Raw genomic sequence first — 27,608 nt, forward strand, 5'->3', positions numbered from 1 at the left:
TTTATTTGTCACTTTTTATGACCTCCGTCATGCTATATTAAATATTGCAAAAAGCCAACTCTAATAACGTATTTTATTTGAAATGGATGCAATTTGAGGAGGCCTTTTGAAGTTTTGAGAGAACACAGAGCAAAATGCAAATATCCAAACATTTGTTAGGTACAGAATTGAAAGGGCAGCAAAAAAAAAGTTTTTTTTATTCTTATCCAAAAAGGTAGACAAAAAAACGTTAGCTTCTTTCCCAAAAAAAGAAAAAAAAAACTTACGCAACATCGTATTAGTTTTAAGTAAATGGCCACAAAGCATTATTGATTATACCATAAAAAACATGGGAATTTTTTAGCATATATATTTATATTTTTTATTATAGTACTAAAGTTAAAACTTACAACGTCATATATATGCTATCTAAATCTTTATCACTAAGTCGATCCTCATAGTAAGTGTTTCAGTTTTTGTCGAAAAAATGTTATATGTAAAAATTACATAATAAATATAACTAAATTAAGACCCTTGGTAATAACTAGATAAGATTATGAGAAAATCAAAATATGAACGATGTAGAAAAATTAAGTGTCAAAGTCTAACATGTATCAATCAAAAGTTATAAATAATTGAATGAATCATCGGTTGGTTTGAGTTTAAAAAATAAAAATAAAAAAACAATTTTGAGTGTTGAACTAATTGTTATCAGTTTTTTCCTTTCAGATTTAAAGTAAAATAATCAATTACTCAAACTGATTTAAATTGTCGAGTTCATCAATTCAATTTCATTCGACGAACACACCTAAATAAAATTAATAATATTTCATTTCTTTTATTTATTACTTAAACATTCTATAAACTACTAATTTATGTTTATTATATAAAGATAAGAATGAGAAAAAGATTATTAAAGTTATCTTGAAATTTTAAAATAACAGATAAATATAAATGTGTTAATGACATTTAGTTTCTAAAAAGTTTAAAATTTTCTATGTTTTCTCTGATTTTTAGAACATTGGTTTTAGTTCTTATGTAAATATATCCAAACTTTAGTCTTTGTATAGAATAGAAAAGTTTAAATATTTTTTTAAAAAACATCAGGACTAATGCTACTGGGTTTAGAAGCTGGGAACAAAAAACAAATTTTGAAAATTTTATTAGGATTAACAATACCATTAATATGCAAAAAAAAAAAATTGTTTTCTTTAAAATAACATAAAAAGAAACAGATAGGTCTTCATTGACCAAAAAACGAGAAGAGATTGTAATATGCAACGATAGGTGAGGTTCTCTTAATTTGAAGTGGTTAGCGTAGTTTCCTTTTATTAATGGTACTATTAGTTATTGGCACCTAAGGTTGAAATCTCATTGCTCCTTTTATGCCCTGATCTTCTCTGATTGACTCTCTATGTATATAAGCAGTATAAATACTAAAATATAAACGTCACCTAGAAAGCAATAATATTATATGTTGCACTTTCTATCGTAGCTTTCAAAAAGTGTATGCTAAAACAAAACTTTAGAAGGAAAAAAGTTAACATTAATTTTAAAATCAAACCAGGTTAGGTATCCTAATAAGATAATCTTTAATAAACCCATAGGTATCTGTTCGCAAATAATTTTATTCAAATCCGGAATATTGACATTATAAACTGAAAGTGTAAATAGTTTTTATATGCTCATTTAGTCATAAATATATGATAAGTATTTTTTACAAATACAGTAATTATATTAACATTCATGTTAATAATGATTTTTATTAGTCCACGTTGTATTTTTTTATACTGAAAATATATAATAATTAAACTTATATTAAAGTTAACTCTTTTAATATAATTTATTTTCATATATTAAATTACTTGAACCAATCACTCATTGCCACTGTTACCTTAAATAGGATGTTTAATAATGAAGAAATACTGATTCATTAGTATTTTAGCTCGTCCACTGTGAAATATATATGTTTATTTTACATGTGTAAATAATTTTATATTATCAATCAATCATCATAAGTGTGAGTATGGTTTTAGTAATTATATTTTTTAACAAACACAATAATAATATTAAAATTCATGTTAATAACAATTCTTGATTGGTTGATATATATATATATATATATATATATATATATATATATATATATATATATATATATATATATATATTGGTGGTAATATATAAAAAGTAAACTTATATTCAAATCATTCCTTTTCAAATTATTTTTTTAACAACTGTAATCAGGAATTTTTTTTCTCGATGAAACTTTGATATATCTTCTCAACTTTCAGTTCTTTGGACTAATGATTAATTATGGATCTAGAATCACACTTAAAAATTTTCATCTCTCCCTAATAATATATTTTGTAAGGATCAAACATATGTACTTTTTCATAAATTTAAAATGCTTTGTCAATTAAGTTATTGGGTTAACTCTTTTAATATATTTTATCCTAGTTACCCTCATTATATACCAAAAAAAATTAACAAGACAATATATTTAAAATAAATAAATAAAAAATAATCTTAAAGAAACTCTCTTTAGTATTTTATTTTTAATATTAAATGATATTTTATAAAACTAACTGAAAAATTATTGAAAGTTAGTACTTGAAAACTAAAAAAAAAAAGAATTGTTGAAATAGCTAAAAAATATAAAATAAAAAAATAATAAATCATGATTTATTTTAAAAAATAACTAAAAAATTAAAAATACTATTTTAAATAATGTTTAAAAAAAGTAAAAATTATTCTTAAAAAATAATTACCAAATATTTAAATAAAATTTACATTTAATAAAAATAATTAAAATATATAGTCCAATATAAAATATACCTAAATCTATAATAGTAGGTTAAGTAAGTAGTGGATGCGTGAGTCTCGAGAGATGAGATGACACATGGAGGATAACGGAAGTGAATGGCCAATGTGAATGTGAGCAAAGACTGAACCGCGAGGAGCCCACAAGTTATCAAGAATTTACACACTGGGCCCACTTAATTGCAATCTGATCCCCATTGTGGGCCTCCTAGCATATAAAGGAAATTCAGATCCCTGGGCCCCACGTTTCTTTTATTATTCTCCTCCTATCTGGTCCATTACTCGTGGCCCTGCCTCACTCTCTTCCACTACTATTCTCAATAAACAATCTCCAAAAAATATCAAATTTATATCCCACTCAAATAAAATTATTATTACAACTATAAAATATTTATGTTCTAAACAAAAGTATTATTAATAACTCAAATTTAAAACAAAAAACGATGCACGCATTTTTGTGATTTAGTAAAAAGGATGTCCCATGCCTCACATCTTATGCATGAAATCTTTCTTTTTTAATGAATTTCTAGCGTAATTGGTAAGCTTGAAATATTTAAGATATGAACGCAATGTGATTGTTAAATAATTTCTTTATCACGTCATTTTGTTTACTTCAATTGAGAGCAATTTTTACATATTTCTTTAATTCAATATTATAATATTAAGTGTAATTTTAAAAGTATTAAGAAAAAATTGTCTTCTTATCAAAGTGATTTGCATTCAGAAGAAAAATTAAGATAGAATATAATCATCCGCAGTTTACCATATATGATTCATTTTCAAAGATGTCATTTTTTAAAAAGTTTTTCTAACAATACCATATGATAAAATATTATTATTATGGTTTTCTAGGTTGAAATTTGAGCAAAACAAAACAACCAAAAGTTGTCTATGATTCCTACGCGATTATTACACGCTGCCACCTTGGTACAGACACTGCATTCACCTTGCTATAATTACAAACAGAGCTAACCCTTGAGATTCGATTCGACTTTTTATCTGGCGTATGGATTCTTCAATCCTATTCGCATTAGCTTATTACACTAGTTATTTTCAACAAATATAAAATAAAATTATTGTTTAAACCTTATTGTGGATGCTTCTTATAATAATAACAAAAATGAAATATCAAATAAATCTACGTATTTTATTTATATAATAATTGTATCATGGAATGATATTATATTCTCATAAATCATATTTCTAATAATATGATAACCATTAATGTTTATTTATGAGTATATTCAGAAACTGTGTTTGGTTATGTTTTCATATTTTTAGAACAATTTTTTAAAATTCAATAAAAATAAATAAAAAATAAGTTATGTGTATATTAGAAAATAACTTCTCATGTTTCTGTGAAACTCACCCTTCTTTATTGAAATAAAAATATAAAAAAAAGATATCTAAAAAGAAAGTTACAATGTTTCTAACAACCAACGATTTCAAGGAATAAATTTTAAAAAATTATAACAGACATAAGAATGTTACATTCCCATGTTCATATTTATGGGAATAAAATTTTGATTTTTGAAACAGATACATTCTATATAATAAAATAAAATTTGTATTTCTAAAATGATAAAAATATTTGTTATATTATGATTTATTATACTGTTTATTGAAAACTAGTTTATCGTTTTTTTTTAATTTCCTAACATTATCATGACTCAAGATGTTACACTATTAAAATGGTTTATTATTTTTTTATATTTGTTAACCATTGGAGTTTGGCTTTTTAGCCCATAGTAATTTTATTGTATTTTTCATTTTAACGTTACTCATCAATTATTATTTTAATTATAATATAAGACTTGTTTTAACTTTTAACTTGAAACGAACCATATTTCATATTAAATTAGTAGTTAAAATAAATTTAAGTTAAATGTATTAAAACGCATAATATTATAATCACTTTCCTTTTTTAAAAAAATATTTATTATTTTTATAATTTTAATAATAAATATGATTATAATCAAATTATAGACTTAAATTAAACAAAATTTAATCTAAACCAAACCGATTCAAATTGAACGGATTCAATCTAATCCAACAGGTGGTCATTCCTTTTTAACCCAATATATTTTAGCCAAATGCATGTGCCAGTGAATTTTCAGTGGTTTTATTGTATTTGAACTTTGATTAGGGCTAAAGAAAACCGAATGTGAAGCAAAAGCAAAATTGGCAAAGTCAGGAGTGGAACATTCTATGAGAGAAGTTAAGAGCTTCAATTAGTGTATAAATATTAGATAATAGAATCTCGCAATCAAATAGTCAATCAGAGTTAGCGCTAAGACGTATCTTTCGTAGACAACAAGTAACTGCGTTGGTGAAGCTATTAAATGATTAATTCATTATGGGCGTGTTTTATTAACTTTTTCTTATAAAAATATTAATAGTTTTTTTATTTACTCCAACCTTCTACTGTTCAATGCCGAGTTATGAAACCAGTTTTGGTGGTGCTCATAAATATGATGACCGAATAAATAGCTGTTATAATCACGAAGGTTATTTTTCGTCTTCATATTTTTTTATTATTAACTAATAGCATTATTATAAATTACTACCACCATTTTATTAACTTAATTGCATATAAAAAATCACCACAGTAATTATATGAAAAGTTTAATTTCAAAATAATTAAACTCTATTATTTCCTAATCTCCATCATTTTTCTCTTTTATTTATTTTTAAAGGCTTGAATATATTTTTAATATCTTCAATAATATAAGACATTTTTTATTTTGTTCTCCCATATAAAAACCTACTTTTATTTTTCTCTCAAATTCATAAAATGTTGTTTTTAATTTTTAAAGTGAATTCAAGATACTAAAAATAATAGATTTTAGTTCCTTTTATTCTGCCAATAAACTCGAGGAACTAAAAAAAATATCCACTAATTTGAAATATTAAAATGAGTAATTTTTAATTGAAGAATAAAAACTAAAATTATCTCAAATTTAAAAGACTAAAAATATATTTAGATGTTTTCTAAAATATATAAACTTGTGTTTTGCATGAAAATTTTGAATTTTAAGGGAATCCAACGAATATTTATTTATTTATTTTATGATTAATATATTATTTAAGTAATTTTAATTTTTTATTTACTCTGGACTTTTTAATCATGTGGCATTTTTAAATAATTAAAATGTGCCCCATGTGCCATCTTTAGTCCATCTGACACTTTCAAAATGTAATTGCTAATATTATTTTTTTTTTACATGCCACCACCATACATAGATGCAGTCTATTTTTTTTTTATAAAAAAAGCAATAAGTTTTGATAATAAAAAAAATTCAATAGTCAATTCATTCATAATTCATAATTATGTGTTAATAAGATTTTTAAAGTAATTATCATATATAATAAATTATGATTCGATCATAATTTACATTATTAATATATAATTTTTTCTTATATAAAAAATAATAAGCTCGTATCAAAAACAAGATAATCAGAAAAATACATTACAATAAAATTGTCATATAAGATATTACAAAGATCACTTTAAAAAAATGTTTTAAAATAATTTCATTTCACTAATTAATAATACGAGTAGTATTATAAAAAGTGTCCACTGCTCCTTCGTTTCAAAATTTCTGTAATTCTAGTTTTTGAAAAAAAAATCAAATTAATTAATATTTTCACTTTTCAATGAAATACTAAACTATTTATTCAAATTTTGTCATGTAATAAATAATGTTGTTTTATAGGAATTAATAATATATTTATTGAAATTAAAAGAGAGAATAAAGATATTTTAGTAAAAGTATTCCTTAACAAATATTAATTCTTTTAAAATATTTACTTTTTTGTGTAAAAAACCTTAAATATCAATCATTTTTGTCAATATTTTTTATATGCAAATGCTAATAAGTGTTATTGGGATAATAATAAAAGAAATAAAAGAAACAAAATATTTATTGAGATGCACAAAATTAAACTACTGTAACTTTTTTTATGATTTTTTTATTTTAATAATTTTATTTTTATTTTTAGTTTGTTAATAAATATACTAACAATACTGTTAACCAATACTTTTTCGTGTCTGTGCATATAATTATTATGTAATGAACATGTAATAAATAAAATGTCGAGGTTGACTAAATAAAAAGAAGTCAAAGAGAGAAAAAGTCAAAAAGATGACTTATGTGATAAAAATAAAAGTTTCAAGGGCCATTTGATAAATACGAAAAGTAGTTTTTAAGGTAAATAAATACACAAATAATCTAACATAACATGTTAAACAAGTCATTTTAGGTGATTCGCCATGCATTACTTAATAAATAATGGTTCACTCTATCCAAAACCATTTTTTCTTATCTCTTTTACTATTTGTTGATAAAAAAATTATATTGTTTTTATAATATTTATGACAAAAAATAATGATATTCTTTCTTTTTTTAAAATAGTTTATTTCTTATTTTATAGTCTTTAGAGAATTGCACTTCCCTTTCTTTTTGATAAAGTGCTTTTTTATGCTGACAAAGTATTTGATTGCACCATTTAATCGCATTTTCTTTGTGTAATTTGTTACTTTTGTTTTAAAGGTTATAAATAATTGAGTTTGCAATCAAAATATTTTGTCAGTTTTTTATATTAATTTGATTATGTTTATCTGGGAATTTAAAGACTATTTACTATCGACATGCTTTATGGCTTTGAGTGAATTTATATATATTAAATAAACACTTAATTCATCAATACTAACAAAAATAATTAAATCAGTTAATTATAATTAATAATATCATAAATTTAAATCTTATTTCAAAGTAAGATATTAAATGATTTAAGAGGTAATTGTATAAAAGGACGTTACTTACAATTTAGTGAATAGTTTTTTCAATAGGAATTATATTGCTAATAATCCAATAAATATATTTACTTTCATAAAAAAATAAGTGAATGTCTCATAAATAAACTTCACAAAAAATTAACTATATAAAAAGTCAATTATTAATGCATTTGAAAGAAAGTGGCCATATATTTTTTTTATAGGTTTAAATAATCTTATAGTTTCTATAAAATAAAAATTATTTTTATTGTTGTTTTGATTTTAATTTTTTAAAGTTTTTAGAGTATTTGATGTGAGTAACAAGATTAATTGACCATGTTTCATAATAATGACTAATAATAACGTTGATGAATAATTGACTCGTATTAAATTTTTTAATGATATAACAAATTGACAATGTTTCATAATAATGACTAATAATAACGTTGATGAATAATTAACTCATATTAAAAAATTTAATGATATAAAAAATCAATAAATTATTATATTATTGTCACATCATAGTTAATGTTATGAGTTGACAATAGACTAAAACAATCTTTAAAAGATTAAAAAAACTTTAAAAGAATTAAATTTTAAGAAATCCTATTTTGTAGAAAACAAACAAGTTATTTAAAGCCTTTTTATACGAGAAAATATGTTATAATAAATTTAATGGCTTTCACAATAAATTATTTAAAAAGTTTCACTTTAATGTAAAATTAGTTTTACATTATAAATTATATACGATTATTAAATTTTGTTATAATTAAAAAATTGGTTATTTTTATATTTATAGTCTATAAAAAAATATTATAGAATTTAGGCAGGATCCCCTTTTTGGCCGGCAAAGTATATCCGTAATTCATCAATCATGATTACTATTCACTGGGAACGAACCAATGAGGGAAAAATTGAAAAACACATGCACAGATCCATTCATCAACCTCGCCCGGTTAACAACTTCCCCATGCATACCTCATGTAAATAGTAAATACCTCCCTCATTCGCTGCCTTTTCATTCTTAAAATTATCATCATATTTAATAAAATTATACATTTTTAATCTTTCATTAAAATCTCAAAAACATGTAATAAAGGTTCAAATTACATTCTTTTATTAGATATAAAATATAAAATTAAATATATTTTTTGTGAGGATTAAAATGAAAATTTTGACATACTTCTGAGAATTAAAAATATAACCATAGCTCAATTTTATCGTTAATGAAGTTCTTATTTAACGATCCAAAGTTATTTTTAATTATTGGTATTTAAAAAAATATTAAAATTTATATGGACATAGCGAGAGAATTTAGCATAAACCATCCATTACCAGGAAAACCAACGACCTCATTTTAGATGTTGAAAATAAATTGACGTGGTTCTTTCAAATAAATGTTTGACCATTGATAGTTCATCTAAAATTCTATATATATTACCGATAGTTTTGAACGACTTTACGTTTGAAATAACAAATTTCTTGTAATGGTCTTTTAATAATTTGTTTTCAATATACATGCCTTTTCATTTTAAAATTCCGTTAAAAAAATCTTTAAATTAAGTTTAATATGCCTTTCCATTTTATTCTTCCTTATTTAATAAGAAAAAGTATTTATAGCATTTGTCAAGAGTAGAATATTTGTTCTATTTTACGTGTGTTATCGTCTTTTTCTTCTTTATTCAATAAAAAAAATTAACTATTGTTTCCAACATAGCATTTGTCAAAAGTCGAGTACGTCTTCAAATCATTCTCCCTGACGTGCATGTGTTGAAGTTTAAGAAGACAATGCTATGAATATGTTCTTAATATATCAACAAAAGACAATGCTATAAATAATTTGTTTAGCGAATAAAAGTCTTTATTATAATTTCTTTATCTACTATGTTATGTCATAGAGTCTTTTTATTTACATTCAATTGATTTATTTTAAGATTTTCATTTTCGATCATACATATATATAAAGAATACTTTGTTAAGAGTTCAGAAATAATACTTTATTGATTCTCATCCTTCAAAGGAATTGTAGTAGTTGACACTTGTCATGATAGTATTGGTTGAGAGATTTCCTTGGCACAAACAAATTTCTTTATAATTTCATATTCTTTTTTAATCTTCTTTCTTTAATATAATATATTTTTTTATAAATTATTTATCATTTGTTCATTTTATGTTTTTGTATCTTCTTTTCCTAGTAAGAGGGTTTGACTCATTTGATTGAACAAAATATATTTAAATATTATTTTTGATTCTCATGGATAAAAAAATATTTTTCCTCTAATTTAATGTTTTTTTTTATAATTTATGAAAGTAAATAATAAATAATATTTTGATTAAAATAAAACAAATCATAATTGTATTATTATTCTCAAAAGTAAAAAAATTACACTCAAAATTATAATTTTAATAAAAAATACAAAATAATAATTTTAGAATAACAATTATTGTGAAAAAACAAAAAATTACACTCATTATATATGTATGTAAATCATGAAGATTTTGATGATATCAAGAAGAATTTGCTTGAGAAATAGGGAGATGTAAATCATGCAAGCTTTGATGGTGTCGAGAAGAAATCACATGTTTGTCATCATCAAAAAGGGGGAGAATGTGAATGTATGTATACATGATTTTGATGATGTCAAAGAAGAATCTAACAAGGCTGCTTCAAATGATAAGCATTTGCTTCAAGAATAATTCAAGATTGCTTCAACAAACAAAGCCTTGTCTTAAGATTCACTAAAGACCAAGCCTTGCCTTAAAACAAAGTGCTTTCAAGACATGCAAGGCTCTGGTAATCGATTACCAGGAAGTGTAATCGATTACCAGAAAACAGGGTTGAGAAATAGCTGTTGAAAAAGGTTTTGAATTTGAATTTTCAACATGTAATCGATTACTAGCAACGAAACTTTGGAAATTCAAATTCAAAAGTCATAACCCTTCAAATTATAACTGTGTAATCGATTACACAAACATTGTAATCGATCACCAGTGGAAAGTTTTCAGAAAATCTGCCAATAGTCACATCTTTTCATTAGATTTGTGAATGGTCATTAAATGCCTATAAATAGGTGATTTGGGCACGAATTTTAGACAGAGAGTTTTGCTGGTCCAAAATGTCTTATCCTCTCAAAAGAAAATGAGAGAGATTCCAAGAGAACTTCATTGTCAAATGCTCTCTCAAAGAACTCTTGGGCAAACACTTGCACATCCATTAAGAGTTCATCCATGGATCTTCATTGTAATATTCTTCTCTTGAAGAGAGAATTCTTCTTCCATTTTTCTTATTCAATGAGATTGGCTAAGAGACTGTGAGTCTCTTGTTGTAAAGCATCTGAACACAAGGGATGGGTTGTCCCTGCGTGGTTCAGACTTTGTAATGGATTTTACAAAGATAGTGGAAAACTCAAGTGGGTTGCTTGAATACTGGACGTAGGCACGAGTTGTGGCCGAACCAGTATAAAACTGTATTTGCATTCTCTCTTTCCTTATCTCATTTATGTTATTGCAATCAATTTTGTCTTTCATGTTTAAAGAACATTATTAAATTGATTGTTGTTGCTTCTTTTGCATTTTAAGCCTATTCCTATTAAGATTATTGAGGCCACAAGGTCCAACAATGTATAACTTTATTATTTGTATTATATGTATAATAAATTACACTCATTATACATGTATAACTTTATTATTTGTACTATATGTTATTAATTTATTACCGGTAGTGTATTTTTTAGTATATATTTATTAATGTTAATTTTATGTTATTAATATCTAGTAAATGTATACTAAATTAGATTCATTAATTTATACTTATTAATATTATTTTAATAAATGTATGTGCAAACCTTTTTTTTTAAATGTATTATCTGCAAAAGATAAAATACTATCATACGTTTTTGTAATTTTTTTGTCTTTACAGATATGTTATAAAATATTTACAATAATTTTGATTTTATTTATCAAATGTGTGATAATTTTGATGCTAATATTTAGAAATACAATAGGAAAAACATTCTTTACAATAGAACATTCAATTTATATCCTGTGATTGTATCCAAGATTCCAACTTTAACAGTTAAGTGTTGAGATCACATGTGAAAATGAATAAGAATTTACTTAACCGTTAACCATGGGTTTTGAGGCCCCACAGTTAATAGGGTCCACAAACAACACTATTTTTTAAATTAACAAATTAATATCAATAAATTTTTATATTTGTAAAATCTCTATTTAAAAAAAAAATACTTGTTTAAATAATTTCATACAAAGTTGTTGATTCTGATTTCTGAATGTGAAGCAGTCAAATAAATACGCCTACATGTTGGTACTAATATCGAAGGCAAAATAACAAGCGGCTACTAACTTATGATGACGCGGGTCGATCGAAGCCGTCCACTGCAATCTCACCTTAACAGTAAACTCCCTGTACAAACCTATTGGATCTGAAAATTGAAATCAGGGCGATATTTCGGGCAGTTTGTTTATGCTATTTTTAAAAAAAATATTTTTATGTTTTTCTTTAAGAAACACATTTTTATATGTTTTTTATAAAAATAATTTTTTTAATTTTTTTTGAAGACTTTATCCTATTTTTTCCTCAAAATAATTATTATCCTTTTAAATAAAATAAATATTTATTATTATTTTACTCATTCCTCCTATACATATTTTGCATTACACTATTTATTTTAATTATTATAATATTTAATTTAATTTATTATTTTAACATTATATTTTACCAAATTGAAGGTAAATGTTAGATTTACTTATTTTTCTCTTATTTTAAAATAATTTATATTAGATAATTTATTTTAATTATTACATTAATTAACATAACAATAAGAGTATAATATCTTGTATATATTTTTAACATATAATATAAGATTAATAGTAAACTACATAGTATGAAAAAAATTAAATAATTAAAACTAAAAATTCTACGAAAATAATTTATTTTTAAATAAAAATTACAAAAATTTAAAAGTAATTAAAAAAATAAAATTATAAATTAAAATGTATATAAAAATATGATACAAGTATTAGTATATTTATTTCTGTTATTTTATATTTTTTCAACTATTTTTTGGGGACATTTTTGTCCATCTACTACATATAATTTTACCAGTTAATTAATTAGCTTAAAAGTTTTCGAATATCAGTTAACTTTTTAAAGTAAGTTTTCAATTAGTTCTTATCGAATATAGTTAATATTACGTAATTTAAATTTAACAAACTGAGTTGTTATTATACTTTAATAATCTCACTGGCATACACTGTCTTTTGAAAGAGAAGGGTGAAGGAGGAGGGCCCACAGTGCAGAAGCCACGCGGCAACTCGACGCCGATAATTGCAATTATGAAGCAGAATCGTCCTAAACTCCAAAAACATAGTAATCTTAAAAAATGGATAAATATTAACCACCAGGAGTACATTTTATTTAAATTTAAATTGAGTTATTTAAAAAATGGATAAATATTTATTTATTTATTTATTTATCTGGTGAGGGCAGCGTGATAAACACGGAAATTTGAATAATATTAAGGGCCAGAGACATGGGAAGGGCCCAAAAAGCCCAATACGTTTGTTTTGCCTTCCCTCGCTGGTACCCTCTATAAAATGGCTCTTACGTTCATGCAAATCTCGCCCAGTCGCACCTTCGTAGGAGCCTTACCTCTCTCTCTCTCTCTCTCTCTCTCTCTCTCTCCATTCCGTAGTATCCCTCTGTTCGACCCTTTTACTTAGCATTCCCTGTTTCCGGTATTCGCTCCCTTTTTTTTTCTGCATTCTGTCTGGTTTTACTTAGATCTCTGTCCCGCACCAGATCTGGTGCAGGGTGAGAGGGTTGGGTTCATTAATTTTGTATCAATCTTCCTTCTGAGCGGTAGGCGTGGGGATACCAGAGTCTTTTCGGGAAGCAAGAGAGGGTTCTCTCCGTTTTCAATAGATCTCTCACTGTCTTCTTTTGAGGGGGAAGCCGGGGCCTCGGCCTCGGCGGCTTTCAAAGCCCCCACCTTCACAGCCCTATCAACAAAACCCTAACCCTATTTTTTTCTTCTTCATTTTCTAATTCAATTTTGATCGTCGCCGTCACTAGAGATGCCTGTCCTGGCTTGTTGCGTGGATGCTGCAGCACCTCCCGGCTATGCATTTGCCGGTGACATCTCTTTTCCGGCGCCGATCGCCTTTACTGGCGTACCTCCGGCCACGGCAGACGACACCAACAACAGCAACAACCATTGGTCGCCGTCTCTCTCCGCCGCCCTTTACAACGTCGACGGCTGGGGCGGCCCCTACTTCGCCGTCAACACCGCCGGGAACATCTCCGTTCGCCCACATGGTTCCGACACGCTGTCGCACCAGGAGATCGATTTGCTGAAGATTGTGAAGAAGGCCTCCGATCCCAAATCTCTCGGGGGTCTCGGCCTTCAGCTACCCCTCATTGTCCGCTTCCCGGACGTTCTCAAGAACCGGTTGGACTCCCTCCAATCGGCTTTCGATTACGCAATCCAATCTGGAGGGTACGAGTCTCATTACCAAGGAGTTTACCCCGTGAAATGCAACCAGGACCGGTTCGTGGTGGAGGATATTGTTAAATTCGGTTCGTCCTTCCGGTTCGGTCTGGAGGCCGGCTCCAAGCCGGAGCTCCTTCTGGCCATGAGCTGTCTTTGCAAAGGCAACCCCGACGCGCTTTTGATTTGCAACGGCTTCAAGGATGCGGAGTACATTTCTCTTGCCCTGGTTGCCAACAAGCTTGCGCTCAACACCGTGATTGTTCTGGAGCAGGAAGAGGAGGTTGATTTGATCGTTGAATTGAGCAAGAAGCTCTGCATTAAGCCCGTGATTGGGCTTCGTGCGAAGCTTAGAACCAAGCATTCTGGGCATTTCGGTGGGACTTCAGGAGAGAAGGGGAAGTTTGGGCTCACCACCGCACAGATTCTGAGGGTTGTGAAGAAGCTGGCCCACGCAGGCATGCTGGATTGCTTGCAACTGCTGCATTTTCATATTGGTTCTCAGATTCCCTCAACCGCGTTGCTTGCTGATGGCGTGGGAGAGGCTGCGCAGATCTACTGCGAGCTGGTTCGGCTCGGGGCGAACATGCGAGTCATCGATATTGGAGGTGGACTGGGCATAGATTACGACGGTTCCAAATCTTGTGACTCAGATATTTCTGTTGAGTACGGTCTCGAGGAGTATGCTGCAGCGGTTGTTCACGCGGTTCAGTGTGTGTGCGACCGAAGGTCCGTGAAACACCCTGTCATCTGCAGCGAGAGTGGGAGAGCCATCGTGTCTCATCATTCGGTCTTGATTTTCGAGGCGGTTGGCACCAGCAGCACAAACGGCGGAGGAGCTCCCCCGGCATTGTCAGCGCATTACCTGGCGGAGGAGCTGTCGGAGGACTACGGATATCTCTCGGAGCTGGCGTTCCGAGGGGACTATGAAACGTGCCTGGTGTACACGGAGGAGATGAAAGAGCGGTGCGTGGAGCAGTTCAAGCAGGGGACGGTGTGTATGGAACAGCTGGCAGCGGTGGAAGGGTTGTGTGAATTGGTGAGGAAGGCGGTTGGGGCGGCGGAATCGGTTCGGAGATATCACGTGAACTTGTCTATTTTCACGTCCGTTCCAGACGCGTGGGGCATTGACCAGGTGTTTCCCATTATCCCCATTCACCGGTTGGAAGAAAAGCCTTCGGTGAGGGGTATTCTCTCGGACTTGACTTGTGACAGCGACGGTAAGATTGACAAGTTCATCAACGGAGAGTCCAGCTTGGCGCTTCATGAAATGGAAGGAGGAAGTTACTATCTGGGAATGTTTTTGGGTGGGGCTTACGAGGAGGCGCTCGGTGGAGTCCACAATTTGTTCGGCGGCCCCAGCGTGATCAGGGTGTCGCAGAGCGATGGCCCTCACAGCTTCGCGGTGACGCGTGCCGTGCCGGGGCCATCCTGTGGAGATGTTCTTCGAGTGATGCAGCACCAGCCCGAGCTCATGTTCGAGACACTCAAGCACCGCGCGCAGGAGTATGTCAGCCACGACAACGCAGCAGCGGTTCTGGCCGCTGGCCTTGCTCGCACCTTTGACAGAATGCCTTATCTGCTGCCTCTGTCTTCCTTTGTGGCTGATGATGTTGCTGCTGCTGCTGCTGTTCCTGCTGGTGAAGATGATGAAGAGCAGTGGTCTTATATATGTGCTTGAAATCTGTCTCGCAGTAGTCATTCCCTTTGTTTCTGTTGCTTGTGTCTTCTTCTTGTTGTTCGTCGTGGTCGTTGTTGAGGTGTTCAATTTTTTTTTTTTTTTATTATTCTGTTTTCGCTGTTTTTAGTTTAGCACAGGATGCAGGACAAGGACAGGGTCAGTCAGTTATTGTTCTCTGCATTTTGTTCCCAAATGAAATGTCTATGACTTTCTTCGTCAAGTTCTAGAGTAACAAATTTTATTGTTGCCTTGCTTGTTATTATACTAAGAATAAAAATGTTCTCTTATGGGCAAGTTCTTTTATTTTGCTCGGTATTGTTTTTTTTGTGGCTTGAGTTTTGAATTGGCTTCATCGCGTGTGGTGAGGGGAGGAGATAGCGTAACAAAAGAAAAAGGTAGATTCTGATTTTGATACCATTATTGTTGGTGGGGGGGCCTTTTTCTTAAGATTTTTGGCGTTGTATGTCGTAACAGAACCTCAATGGATTTTAAAAATGTGGTTGGTAAAATATGATGCTTTTGGGTCCGTCTTATTCATAGACGTAGTAGTAATAGAGAAAGGTTGAATTTGCTTGTTACTTCGATGGTTGAAGAGATTAGGATGGCGTCCTGCATTTGTTGAATTCTTTGCGTTTGGGGTTGATCGGAGGACGTTCGGCGTAGGCAACTAGTGTCCGTTGCTCAATGTGAGACACACCAGTCCTCTGATGGGGAAATCTCTTTTTTCAAAAAATGCTATTTATTCATTTATACAACGTTCACAAATCACATGTTACTGTTACATTTTGTATGTTTCTGTAGCAGAATCTATTTACTATATTTTCTTGACAGCAAAATCTATTTACTATTATTAATAATAAAAGCGCTGCCACAATCCGAAAACTACGAGTTCATTCTTTCTCTTGCCCGTTTGAAATTTCACTTCATTAACAACTTAGTTCACCTAACTAGGACTTGCTCTTCGGGTTCATTTTTCATTTTTTTCATTTGATATTGTATAATAACAGCACGTTGTTTCTCATTAGAGTTACCCACTGGTCTGCTTGACTTGAAGTTTTATATATATACCATTTGATACCTTCGCGTTAAGTTTTTCATTTCACCTTTTGTTTATTAAGTATTGAGACAAAAATGTAACTTTATGTGGATTTGTTAATTGGCGTATGATCATCCATGAAAAACAAATTTGGGATTGGCTATTTGTACCCACCGAAGATTAGAGATGGTCTAATTTGAGAATAATTAGTATTTGTTAAAGGAGTTATTGTATGCTTTAGATTCTAATGTTTTGTTTTGTTAATCCAAAAAAGAAAGTAGTATGCACCATGACATAAGATTGGACGGTTACCACGGGAGCAAAAGTGTTTAAATCAAAACGTTGGACATGTACAAGAAATGCAAGCATTAGATGAGTACTTAGGAGCAAGGCCTTAAACTTGAATTGTATTTTGTACCAATTAATCGTGGTTTACATGGTTGAGGTTGAATCAGGCTGAGTGATGTAATTTCTTAAACTTGTATTGTAACTATAGCTAAATGCCTTTGAGGGATGGTAATGTTAATGTGCATATTTAGTTTATTTCAGCTTTAAGGCAAACAGTATTAAGAAGAAAAGTTTGATTAGTTTTAAATGTTGAAGCACTGAGACCACCTTCTTAAGTTCTTATGGCTGAAAGATATGGGAGCCAATGTTTGCAAAATCTTTTTTCTATTCGAGGTCTGTCTATTTGATGCTGGATATTGAATTCTCTTAAGAGATCTAATGTATGGTTAATTTTAGAATGTTGGTTAACAGGTTTTACTTTGTCTATGGGATGTTTTATTCTCAAACCATCAAATAGTAAATATTGCTGTCTACTGCAGTGGCATTTGCAAGACTTTTCTTCCTTTTGGAAGCCAAACTAATGGACATTTGCGCATGCCGTGACAACATCTGAGTGAGCTGGTCTTTCTGCACCAAAAGTTTCAAATGGCAACTTACCATAATGAAAAACAAAACACTTCTTTATAATGAAAAAGTAATTGCAATTTCCTATAACCATGTATTGTAATTAAGCAATTTTCTTTTTAACATGCATGCTCTATTTATGGTTTGGGTACAGATCAAATTAGTTTTTGCTGAAAAATAATTTTTGTTCTTATTTAATTATGGTTAAAGGATTCTAATGGGTTATAATTTGGGTACTTTAACCAAGTGCAGATTTTTACATTGCAGCTTAGACCACTTTGAGAAAATTTTCCTGCTTGACTACTGGAGATACTACCATGGTGACATACAACAACAAAAATTATTAATAGATATTATAGAAACGAAGCCTGCTAATGCAATAAGCATCATCGAGACAGACTGTGAGGTGGACTTTACTCCTCCCTTGGATTACAAGGAACTTAAAAAGCCTACTACTGCAAGCAAAACACTAGAAAAAGGTTTTAATTCCTGTTCTTATCTGGTTCTTTTTGTATATTATCTAAGCCATTTTCCTTGAGGATGTATCAATAGCATGGAAATCTGACTTGACTTTTAGTGTTGGATCAGATTTTTTTGGTACAAAAGAAACTGCAGGGAACGTAATTCTGCTGCCTCTCCTCAATACCCTCTTCAGTCTGCCCCTTCTCTTAGACAGTGCTATAATTAGCTGCTGCCAACTAATAATTGTAGGAAAAGAATGAGTCAATCCGAAGCAACCGGAAATTCAGCCTTTCATTGGTAAGAAGTATTCCCTAACTCTGAGGGTTTGATTTATATAAGATCAAATTATTAGATAGTAATGTACTAAGTTGGCCCCTATATGAATCATATAATACAACAAAACTACGTATTGTAGTTTTCTTCGGCAACTACTAAAAGTTTTAAGGAAAGAGGAGATCGGTCCTTTCATAAATTAGGTGCATACCACATAGCACATACATTGGCCAAAAATTAATCTAATTGAACTATATTGCAGTATTTTAATTTAGTTCTACAGGAAAGATAATTGAACACAGGCACATTAATTACTAGTCTTCACTTATACGGTTATGCTTGTTCTTTTATCAGTTTTTCTCAACAAGAATTAAATATGCTACGTTCACAAATCTTGATCTCCAGCCTTAGCATCGTCTTATACAACGTTCACAAATCACATGTTACTATCGCATATGTTCCTATAGCAGATTTTATAATAAAAACAAATAGTTTAAATAAATAGAATAATTTAAAAATGAAAATTAAAAAACCCAATTACTTTAATCCTTTCACCACCTTTCACTTTCACTTGCTCTGACACGTATATTCCCATGTGATGTCCAATTCAATTTTTGTGGTCGTGTATGATGTGCATTTGCTCTAGGTGATTCAAATTGTTCATTCACAAATAAAAGGTGGTCTTGCTAGGGATAACAATGATACTCAATTCAATTTGGTTGAATCTTTATTGAATAAAGGGCAAGGCTTTAAATTGGCATACAGCAAAGCAATAACAGAATAACAAAAGGATAAGAGAAGGATAATTCAATCACTGGACGTGCGTGAATTTTGTTATGAACAAGCATAGTAGTTGGCACTTGGCAATGCTCTTTTATTACGAATGCCACTATAGTTAGTTGCTTGATTGGTTTGGTATGCTTTGCTGCAGATATTTGGAACATTTTCAAAGTTTTGGGGTGGATAACTTTTCTAAAATATTTATGAAAGAAGAAATTAAGAAAATATAATGGATTGAGTTTTTCTGAAATATTAAAATCAATTTTTTTTATAATAAATTAAAATCAACTTATACGTTTACCTTTTATTGGACATCTATTATTTAACCTTTCAAAAAATTAAAATGTATAAATTAATTTTAACATAAAAAAATTCAATTTATTTTATATTTTAATTTCTTATAAATATTTATAGAAAAGTTTATTCATATAAACGCATAAGGATTTAGGGCTGCAATCTAAACACTGCACCTGTTAAGTTTCCTCGTCTACAGTTTAAGGTATCACATTTTTTTTTAAAAAAAAATTGATGATATTTTTCTTTGAAAGGCTTTTATTTTTTTATGATATTAACTTATTATTAAGGTTCCACAATTGTTATACTTGGTGTGCTTTAGTTTTGTGCACGTGTAAAACACATATTAAGTTTGTGCGGGAAGACTTAAATTCAACTTGAATTTCAGTTTGATTAAATTCTGGATAAAAAATATTAATCCCATGAAACTCTGGTAAAAAAAGAAGTTTTGTGGACGTGTTTAATGCTGTTTATTTTTTCCTGTGTCCACATGCTTGTATGACAAATGATATGATCGAGTTAAATTTTAAAATACACTTAGTTCAATACTCCTGTGGCATGTACAACTAGATGTCTCACCAAAAAAAACATAACTAAATGTAACTTGGTGGTGTACATTCATGATAACGGGTCACTGAATATCTTGGTGGAGGAGAGACACATATGGCAAAAAGACAAGAAACAAGCTCCATAGTAAGTACTAATTTTGATTTTAGTTTTTTTATTTAATGTTTTTAAATTATTATATTTATTTGTCACAAAAAATACCTATTGTCACAAATAAATTTTCTTATATTTATTATTTTATCTTCAGTAAATTTTATATTTATTTTTTTATGTAACTATCTTTTTATTCACCATTTGTTTTTTTTATGTTTGATATATTTAAATCTGATTTTAATAGGAGATTCATGTTTAATATCAAATTTCAATAAATGATAATTTAAGAAAATGATTTGTTTCTTAATTAAAATGATACAATTTTATAAAATTAATTATTTTTTTTAATAAACGTGAAATTATTATTTTTACTTATAAAAGAAAACAAATGAAATATATTTTTAATTTAAATAAAGACCAACACAAATTTCTATAAATTTTCTCCCGAGAAACTTTAGCTTCTTAAGAGTACCAAAGTATTGTTTTAGATGTTTTACCTTTTTTTCATTACTAATGTATTTATGTATTATAATTTTTTAAACATATTTTAATTAAAAATATATTCTTCTTAAAAAATAACACAAAAGATAAATATAATAATCCATTACTAGATAAAGATTATATTTGACACATTATTTCAACTAATTTTGAGTTTTTTTTATTAATAAAAAACAATTGTTCAAATTTATTAACCGTGTTTCATAAACGCACTTATTTTAACATGTAACATTTTTTACAATATTTTTTTCTAGCTTTTCATTATTTTTTTGACCTTAAATATTTATTTAATTTTCTATATATCATGTTTTATATAAGTTAAGATTTTATTATATTTTTTTCTCTTATTTTATCATCCATATTTTTTTAACATAATGAAGAGTTTTCTTCTTTTTAAACTTTTATTATATAAAACATTGATAACGAAAGATAATACATTTTATTTATTTATTCTTATTATTAATTTTTAAATATACTTATATTATACCATTTATTCTAATCACAAATTTTAAATATACTTATATTATGCCATTTATTCTAATCACTATTTTATTTATAATAATTATTTTATTATTTTAATATTATTCTTCAAGATATTAATATTAAAAGACGATAGATTTATTTTATTTTATTTTAAAATATTATTTTATATTATACTATTCATTTTAACCATTATATTAATTAACATAATAAAAACATGATGTCTATACATTGTTTTCAATTTATTAGAAATATTTTTAGATTTATCATAAGGTTAACAGTAAAATACACAATATAAAAAATAGTATTTTATAGTAAAAATATTGTTAAAACTATTGATTATTATAAATATTCTCAAAATATATGTTTATTAATAAAATAAAAGTTAAATTTATATAAAAAATATTATAATAACATGTTAATTCAATAAATAATTTTAGTAAATACTTATAATTAAATAATAAAATAAATTAATAGCTTTGAACTACTCACTTTTATTTTTCAGCTTTAAGTTCCAAATACTAAAACTAAAATCACTTCCGTTTTTGAAAATCTCGCAAGCACATCACGTGAAGTGTGCAGCTCACGGAGAATGTTGAAGATGTTAGAGGAATAAGCTAATGGCATTGGCATAGAATTCTCGTCGAATAACAGTGAATCGAATTGATAGGAATTATTATATTGAATGAACTGAACAAGTACCAGCATCATACACCAATCCATAGGGGCCAAGGGGTGCGTATCTTTACGATTAGATAATTGCATGCGATCCACAACTTTACGGAAAGCATTGAGTTGGCAAAAGTTAAACGGAAAGCATCTAATTTTAATCTGTTATGTTATTTATGACGGTGAATTCATCATGGATATTCTGTATAATGAATCTTTATTTATCATTTTTTTCACTTTATGACGCTAATTAGTATCGTGCACTGCAGCTTGTTAAGGAGGAACAGATATCAACGCTTTAAAATGTGAGGAATTCATCAATTTTGACTGAGAGACTGCTGTATCATATTCCACTTTCTGAAATTTCAACTTTATGTAATGTTGCTTTGTGCAGCGTTCATTATTGTAAAGGGAAATTACGGAATAGTCAAAGGAGTATTAATTTGCTAGGCATTTTATATGTCTATCTTCTTCCGCTTTAGTGCCAAGAAGAGAAATGAGAAATGCAAATAAGGATAATGATGACAACAAATTTAGGAAAGTTTGGGGTTAGGTACGAGTATTCATCATTTTACATCCTAAATATTATGCGTTTAGGTATATGAAAGAATGTTTAATTTGTTTGATTCCTTGGATCAGAATTCTAAGGTAAGTGTATTTCATACTTTCTAAGACACATTGTGTAAAACCTAAAAGGAATTTAGGCACTTCTTTAATCCCTTTCTTGAACGGCCCGTTGCTTTTGTTGTAACAATGATACATATCGATCAACTCATTAGTCATTACCGTCAGTCTAGCAGGCAGTTTTGAATAGTTTATACAAGATCTTAGGATTAAATCTCGTTATCGTTATTGTACATAAATAAATAATACATATCACAACTTTTCCATGCATAGATGTAAAAGAATATTTTTTATTATAATATAATTTATATATTTAAAAAAATTATTTATTATATAAATAAAAATTTATCTAGTATATGTTAAAATACTAGCTATACATATACTTTTGCTATTACTTTTTTTAAAAGAAATGATATTTTATTCTTTGGTATGTTGGAATACAATTCTCAAGGGAGAAGGTAATAGTAGACCCGATTCTACTATTGATCTTGCGTACTTGTTAAGCAGTATAAGCACGACGCTACCCAGGAACATATACCATATAGATATAGTCATCTGAACTTTCACCAAAACATGAAGCACATCGTTATTTTATCTCATGACGACGACCTTCAAAAACAATAATAAATATCCGTTTTTCTAGTTTCCTAGTTCTGCAAGCTCTCTCCTACTTTTGACACGTGAGAGAGGAGGAAAGAAAGATGGTATGCTCTACACATATACTCCTATTTAGTATCATGTTGAACATGTTATTCCTAAATTATTTACTTCAATTTCATTAGCTCTGACAAGATTTCTTTATATATCGTCATATTTTAATCATTCTTTAGTCTATCAGTTAATATTTAATACGCATGATTTAACCCGTTTTAACCCTATAGTTACACGCCTTTACAATTACATAGACAATGAAATAGTACCGTGATGCATTTTTTTGGTATACTGGCAGTTTTTTAACGGATATGGGTATCAAGGGACATCATCATTTGAGCAGACATTTCGATGTTACTCTGCTTCGTTTATTGAAAAGGTCAGCATTCCTTTATTACGAGAATGATGACTTCTATTGATGATTCATTACTACTGTTCATACTAATTACCGCTGTTAAAATTCATTAATATGTTTATTACTATGATAAACTAAAACTACAAGCATGGTTCCTGTCTGTTTGTGAAACTATCTAACATGAGTTGTGTAGTTTCTTTTTAGTTTCAAGAGTCTAGTATCCTACCTACTCTTCTAGCATATAACCTATGCAACGAAGGAAAATGTTACCAGTTTTCCTTTTTTTTTTTTTTAATTTGATTGAGTTTTAGCGTGTAGTTTGATTGAGAAGGGGAAGAATATTTACATGGTTAAGAAACTTGGCTCAAGCTGGCTGTTTGATCGGTGAAGCGGTTGAGCATCCGATATTTAGCGTGTAGTTTTGCACAATATTAAATGCAATCCATTGGTTGAAATAATGTGCCAGGAATATGGGTCAAGTTTAATAACACTGAATAATGGTAATATACATTTTATTGATTAAATACTAGTATTAAGTTTAGCACATGAATCATTTCATTTTAGAAGAGGTATAGTAGGAAAAAGATTTTACAAAGTGCAGACTTGGTGTGCTTCCAAAAGAACTTGCATAGACATCTGAAGTTCTGTATTATACATATAGACTCATTTGTCAGCTCTGTTCACTTCTCAGTGAAAAGAAATTCATTTGCTCGACTTTATGTTTGCTTAAATACCAATATCTGGTTGAAATAAAGTCTTTTAAGCAAGCTGGAATAGTAGAAGATAAAACGGTGAGAGATGAAATTTTGAAAAAGAAAAAAAAACAGGAAGATTAATTTGATTACTTTAATCTCTTAATGTGAAGCAAATAATCTTAAAAGCTGCAAAATCCATAATAAATATATCTTACAGAAAATTATTCTAACTGTTACGTTGTTTTCTTCATGAATTCTGCAGCCCGAAATTGAAAATGGTGATAAAAGTAAGTTTCCTCATCTAGCCAGGTTTGGTTTTATATCGTGTATCGTTATCTGTCTAATGTACTGAATATGTTATGATTGTTGCTGCTTCAGTTATAATGCCTCCTTCAGTCCTTGACCGTCTAGGTTAGTTTTTTAATGCATATTCTTTAATCTTTCCACTGATGTTGATGTCCAACTGACAAAAGTAACAAGAGTAATGTCGAGTGTAATCTTGCAGCATTTCTACGTATGGATTATCCAATGATGTTTGAACTCAGAAATGGTGCTTCTGAGAGGGTTTCTCATTGTGGGGTTCTGGAGTTCATTGCAGATGAAGGAACTATATATATGCCATACTGGGTAGGACCAGAGGAACTGAAACATTATGAATACCTTGTTACCAGTAGAATGGTTCTCCAAGTTTCTAGTTTCTTAATGCATGCTAGTTTCTTATGAGATGTTTTATACAGATGATGCAGAATCTGCTTTTGCAAGAGGGAGACATCGTAAGAGTGAAATTCGTATCACTTCCAAAGGGAACATATGTTAAATTACAGCCACACACAAAGGACTTTTTTGATATTTCCAATCCAAAAGCTATGTGAGTTGTCAGTGATCGTAATATATTGGATGAAAATAAGAAATAGTTATTGAACATGATAAATCAATATTCCTTCAAAAGCATATCCTTGTTTTCATGCCAATTCAGTTATGGGTTTATGGTTATCAATGGAACCCATGGGCATGTTTTCTTTCTTTGACCTTGGTTTTTTGGTGGACCTCTTTAGCCTTGCTATAACAGGGTTTTAAGAATTTAATATATGATGGATCTTGAAACATCAACGGTTCTTAAGGTAGTTTTGACTTCAAATCATTACATTGTCATGTTTAGGATGTTGGTTCATATAAAATACACTTAAATTTTAAGAATAAAATAGTCGCAATTCTCAAGTGATGGTAGGTTCATTAATTTGTTCTATCCCTTTTTGTTATTATTTCCATCTCTGTATATAAATATTAGGCATCCCTCCATTTGTAGATTTTTTGGTGTACTTTTTTTTGTTTAACTCGGTGTTAAATATCCTTTAGATTTTGATCATATACTTTACATTGCAGCTTAGAGACCACTTTGAGAAAATTTTCCTGCTTGACTACTGGAGATACTATCATGATGACATACAACAACAAAAAATATTACTTGGATGTTATAGAAACAAAGCCTGCTAATGCTATAAGCATCATCGAGACAGACTGCGAGGTGGACTTTGCTCCTTCCTTGGATTACAAGGTTACTACTGCAAGCAAAACACTAGACAAAGGTGTATATAACTAAATCCTAATTTCCTATTCTTAATCTGGTTATTTTTATATATGATCTATAAGCTATTTTCCTTGAAGGCAAGTTCAATCCATTTTTTGGGACTGGTAGACGTTTGGATGGAATCTCAATTCCTCCTGTTTATTCTTCACGGCCTTCCGATGTTCCAAATGTCAATTCATTGTCTTCTACAACATCTAGTTCACCAAATTTCGCTCGTCCATCTCAGGGAAAGCTAGTGTTTGCATCGAATTTTTACCGCACAAAAGAAATAGGAAAGGTAATTCTTCTGCTTCTACTCAATGCCCTCTGTAATATGGCCCTTCTTTCTTGAAAAATAATCAGCTGGCTGCCAACTAATATCATTTTCCTATTTACTGTAGGAAAAGAATGAGTCAAAACAAGAGCCACCCCATCAGAAGCAACCGAAATTTCAGCCTTTCATTGGGAACAAGTATTCCCTAAGGGGTTGACTGATATAAAATCAAAGTATTAGATAGTGATTTACTAAGTTGGCCCCAATATGAATAAGATCATACAACAAATGGTAATTAAAAGTTGAAGGAAAGAGGAGAATATATATTCCATTCGAATATCTGGTACATATGTTAGCCAATAATGATACTTACCGTTTTGTGTAATAATTTTAATAACGACAGGAAAAAATAGTAGAAAGTGGTAAGAATATGTATTGTCAGACTGCTTCCGTCCAGATAATCTTCTAGGCTTCTTTTTCTACCTCAATGTTAAGTTGATTGTGGCTGAGTGTGACATTGAATGTTAATAATCTAGCCATATTTCTTTCTCAGACCCGGCTCAAGTATTCACCTGATAACCTACTATATTGCAGTATTTTTTAATTTAGATCTACGGAAAGATAATCGAACAAAAATGTGTTCTAATAGTTTGACAATATTCAACCAATGAATACTCAAAAATGTGTTATTTGACCATCAATTCTCTAGTTCAGGCTTATGGAGTTCGGAGAGGGGTAGCCTTTTCCTGGGTTGGGCCTCGATGATGTGTGGATGCACGATGGTCTGGGCTTACTGATCCGGAAAAAAAAATCCGTTGCAAAGACATCAAAACATCCTATTCTAATAGTTTAGGGGAAAAAGCAAGAAGATAGAAATTCAAGAAAGTAAAGGCAAATTCCCATCAAGGACTACGGTGATCTCAGAGAAAAACAAGAAATTGAAACAAAATTAAGAATATAAGATCAACAGACAATACCGATATTTTCTTATCAGCCATCGCTTGTGCTTAAAAAACAAAAAAATATGGCGAATTTCCAAATTTGAATCTAAACTTCCTAAATCCTAAGAGATTACTGAAGGGTGGTCAAGGATAAAATAACTGAAACTCAAACTTTAGATTTATCAAAATAAATTATTTGTTTTTAGTTTTTGTAAAGTAAAAAAGGCCTCATGCGTGGTATAAAAAACTCAACATATAACTTTTATTTAAATTAATATTTTTTTAAAAAAAATTATTTTATACCTCACTTATTATTAAGTCAATCCTGAACATTAGTAAAAAATTTTACCAAAACAATACTTGAATAACTGAGAGTATATTATTAACATTTTTCTTATGCTAAAATCTTGATTGATTTGAGTGTTGGAGCGTCCTTACATAACTTTACATATCCTTAGTCCTTACGTTTTACTTTTTTTTTTATATATATTTTTTGTTTTCTTGTTTCAAATATCAACATCAATTGTTTATATTTTGATATCATTATTTCAAATTTATATTTTTAATTTGCTCTATTATCTAAAAGGATTTAATTTAATACAATGAGAGTGTAACTATGTAAATGATTTTTACATAGACATTAAATCATAAGTTGTCATGCATGTTAA

General features: G+C 29.3%; 2 protein-coding genes across 2 annotated transcripts; both read left to right on the top strand.

The window, feature by feature from the left end:
- The first annotated feature begins 13,209 nt into the window (after positions 1–13,209).
- Positions 13,210–16,072, top strand: LOC114408427 (arginine decarboxylase-like). Its single transcript, XM_028371471.1, has one exon. It carries the CDS (start codon positions 13,676–13,678, stop codon positions 15,767–15,769), a length of 2,094 nt encoding a protein of 697 aa, XP_028227272.1. The 5' UTR covers positions 13,210–13,675; the 3' UTR covers positions 15,770–16,072.
- A 6,853-nt stretch (positions 16,073–22,925) lies between these two features.
- On the top strand, positions 22,926–26,551 carry LOC114408428 (ubiquitin fusion degradation protein 1 homolog). The gene is made up of 9 exons (XM_028371472.1): positions 22,926–23,161; positions 23,407–23,487; positions 24,421–24,445; positions 24,537–24,569; positions 24,664–24,785; positions 24,896–25,026; positions 25,542–25,744; positions 25,824–26,023; positions 26,127–26,551. Exons 1-9 carry the CDS (start codon positions 23,159–23,161, stop codon positions 26,214–26,216), a joined length of 888 nt encoding a protein of 295 aa, XP_028227273.1. The 5' UTR covers positions 22,926–23,158; the 3' UTR covers positions 26,217–26,551.
- Positions 26,552–27,608: the final 1,057 nt, after the last annotated feature.

The sequence above is a fragment of the Glycine soja genome, chromosome 4 (genome assembly GCF_004193775.1).
Source record: "Glycine soja cultivar W05 chromosome 4, ASM419377v2, whole genome shotgun sequence".
Taxonomy (NCBI): Eukaryota; Viridiplantae; Streptophyta; class Magnoliopsida; order Fabales; family Fabaceae; genus Glycine; species Glycine soja.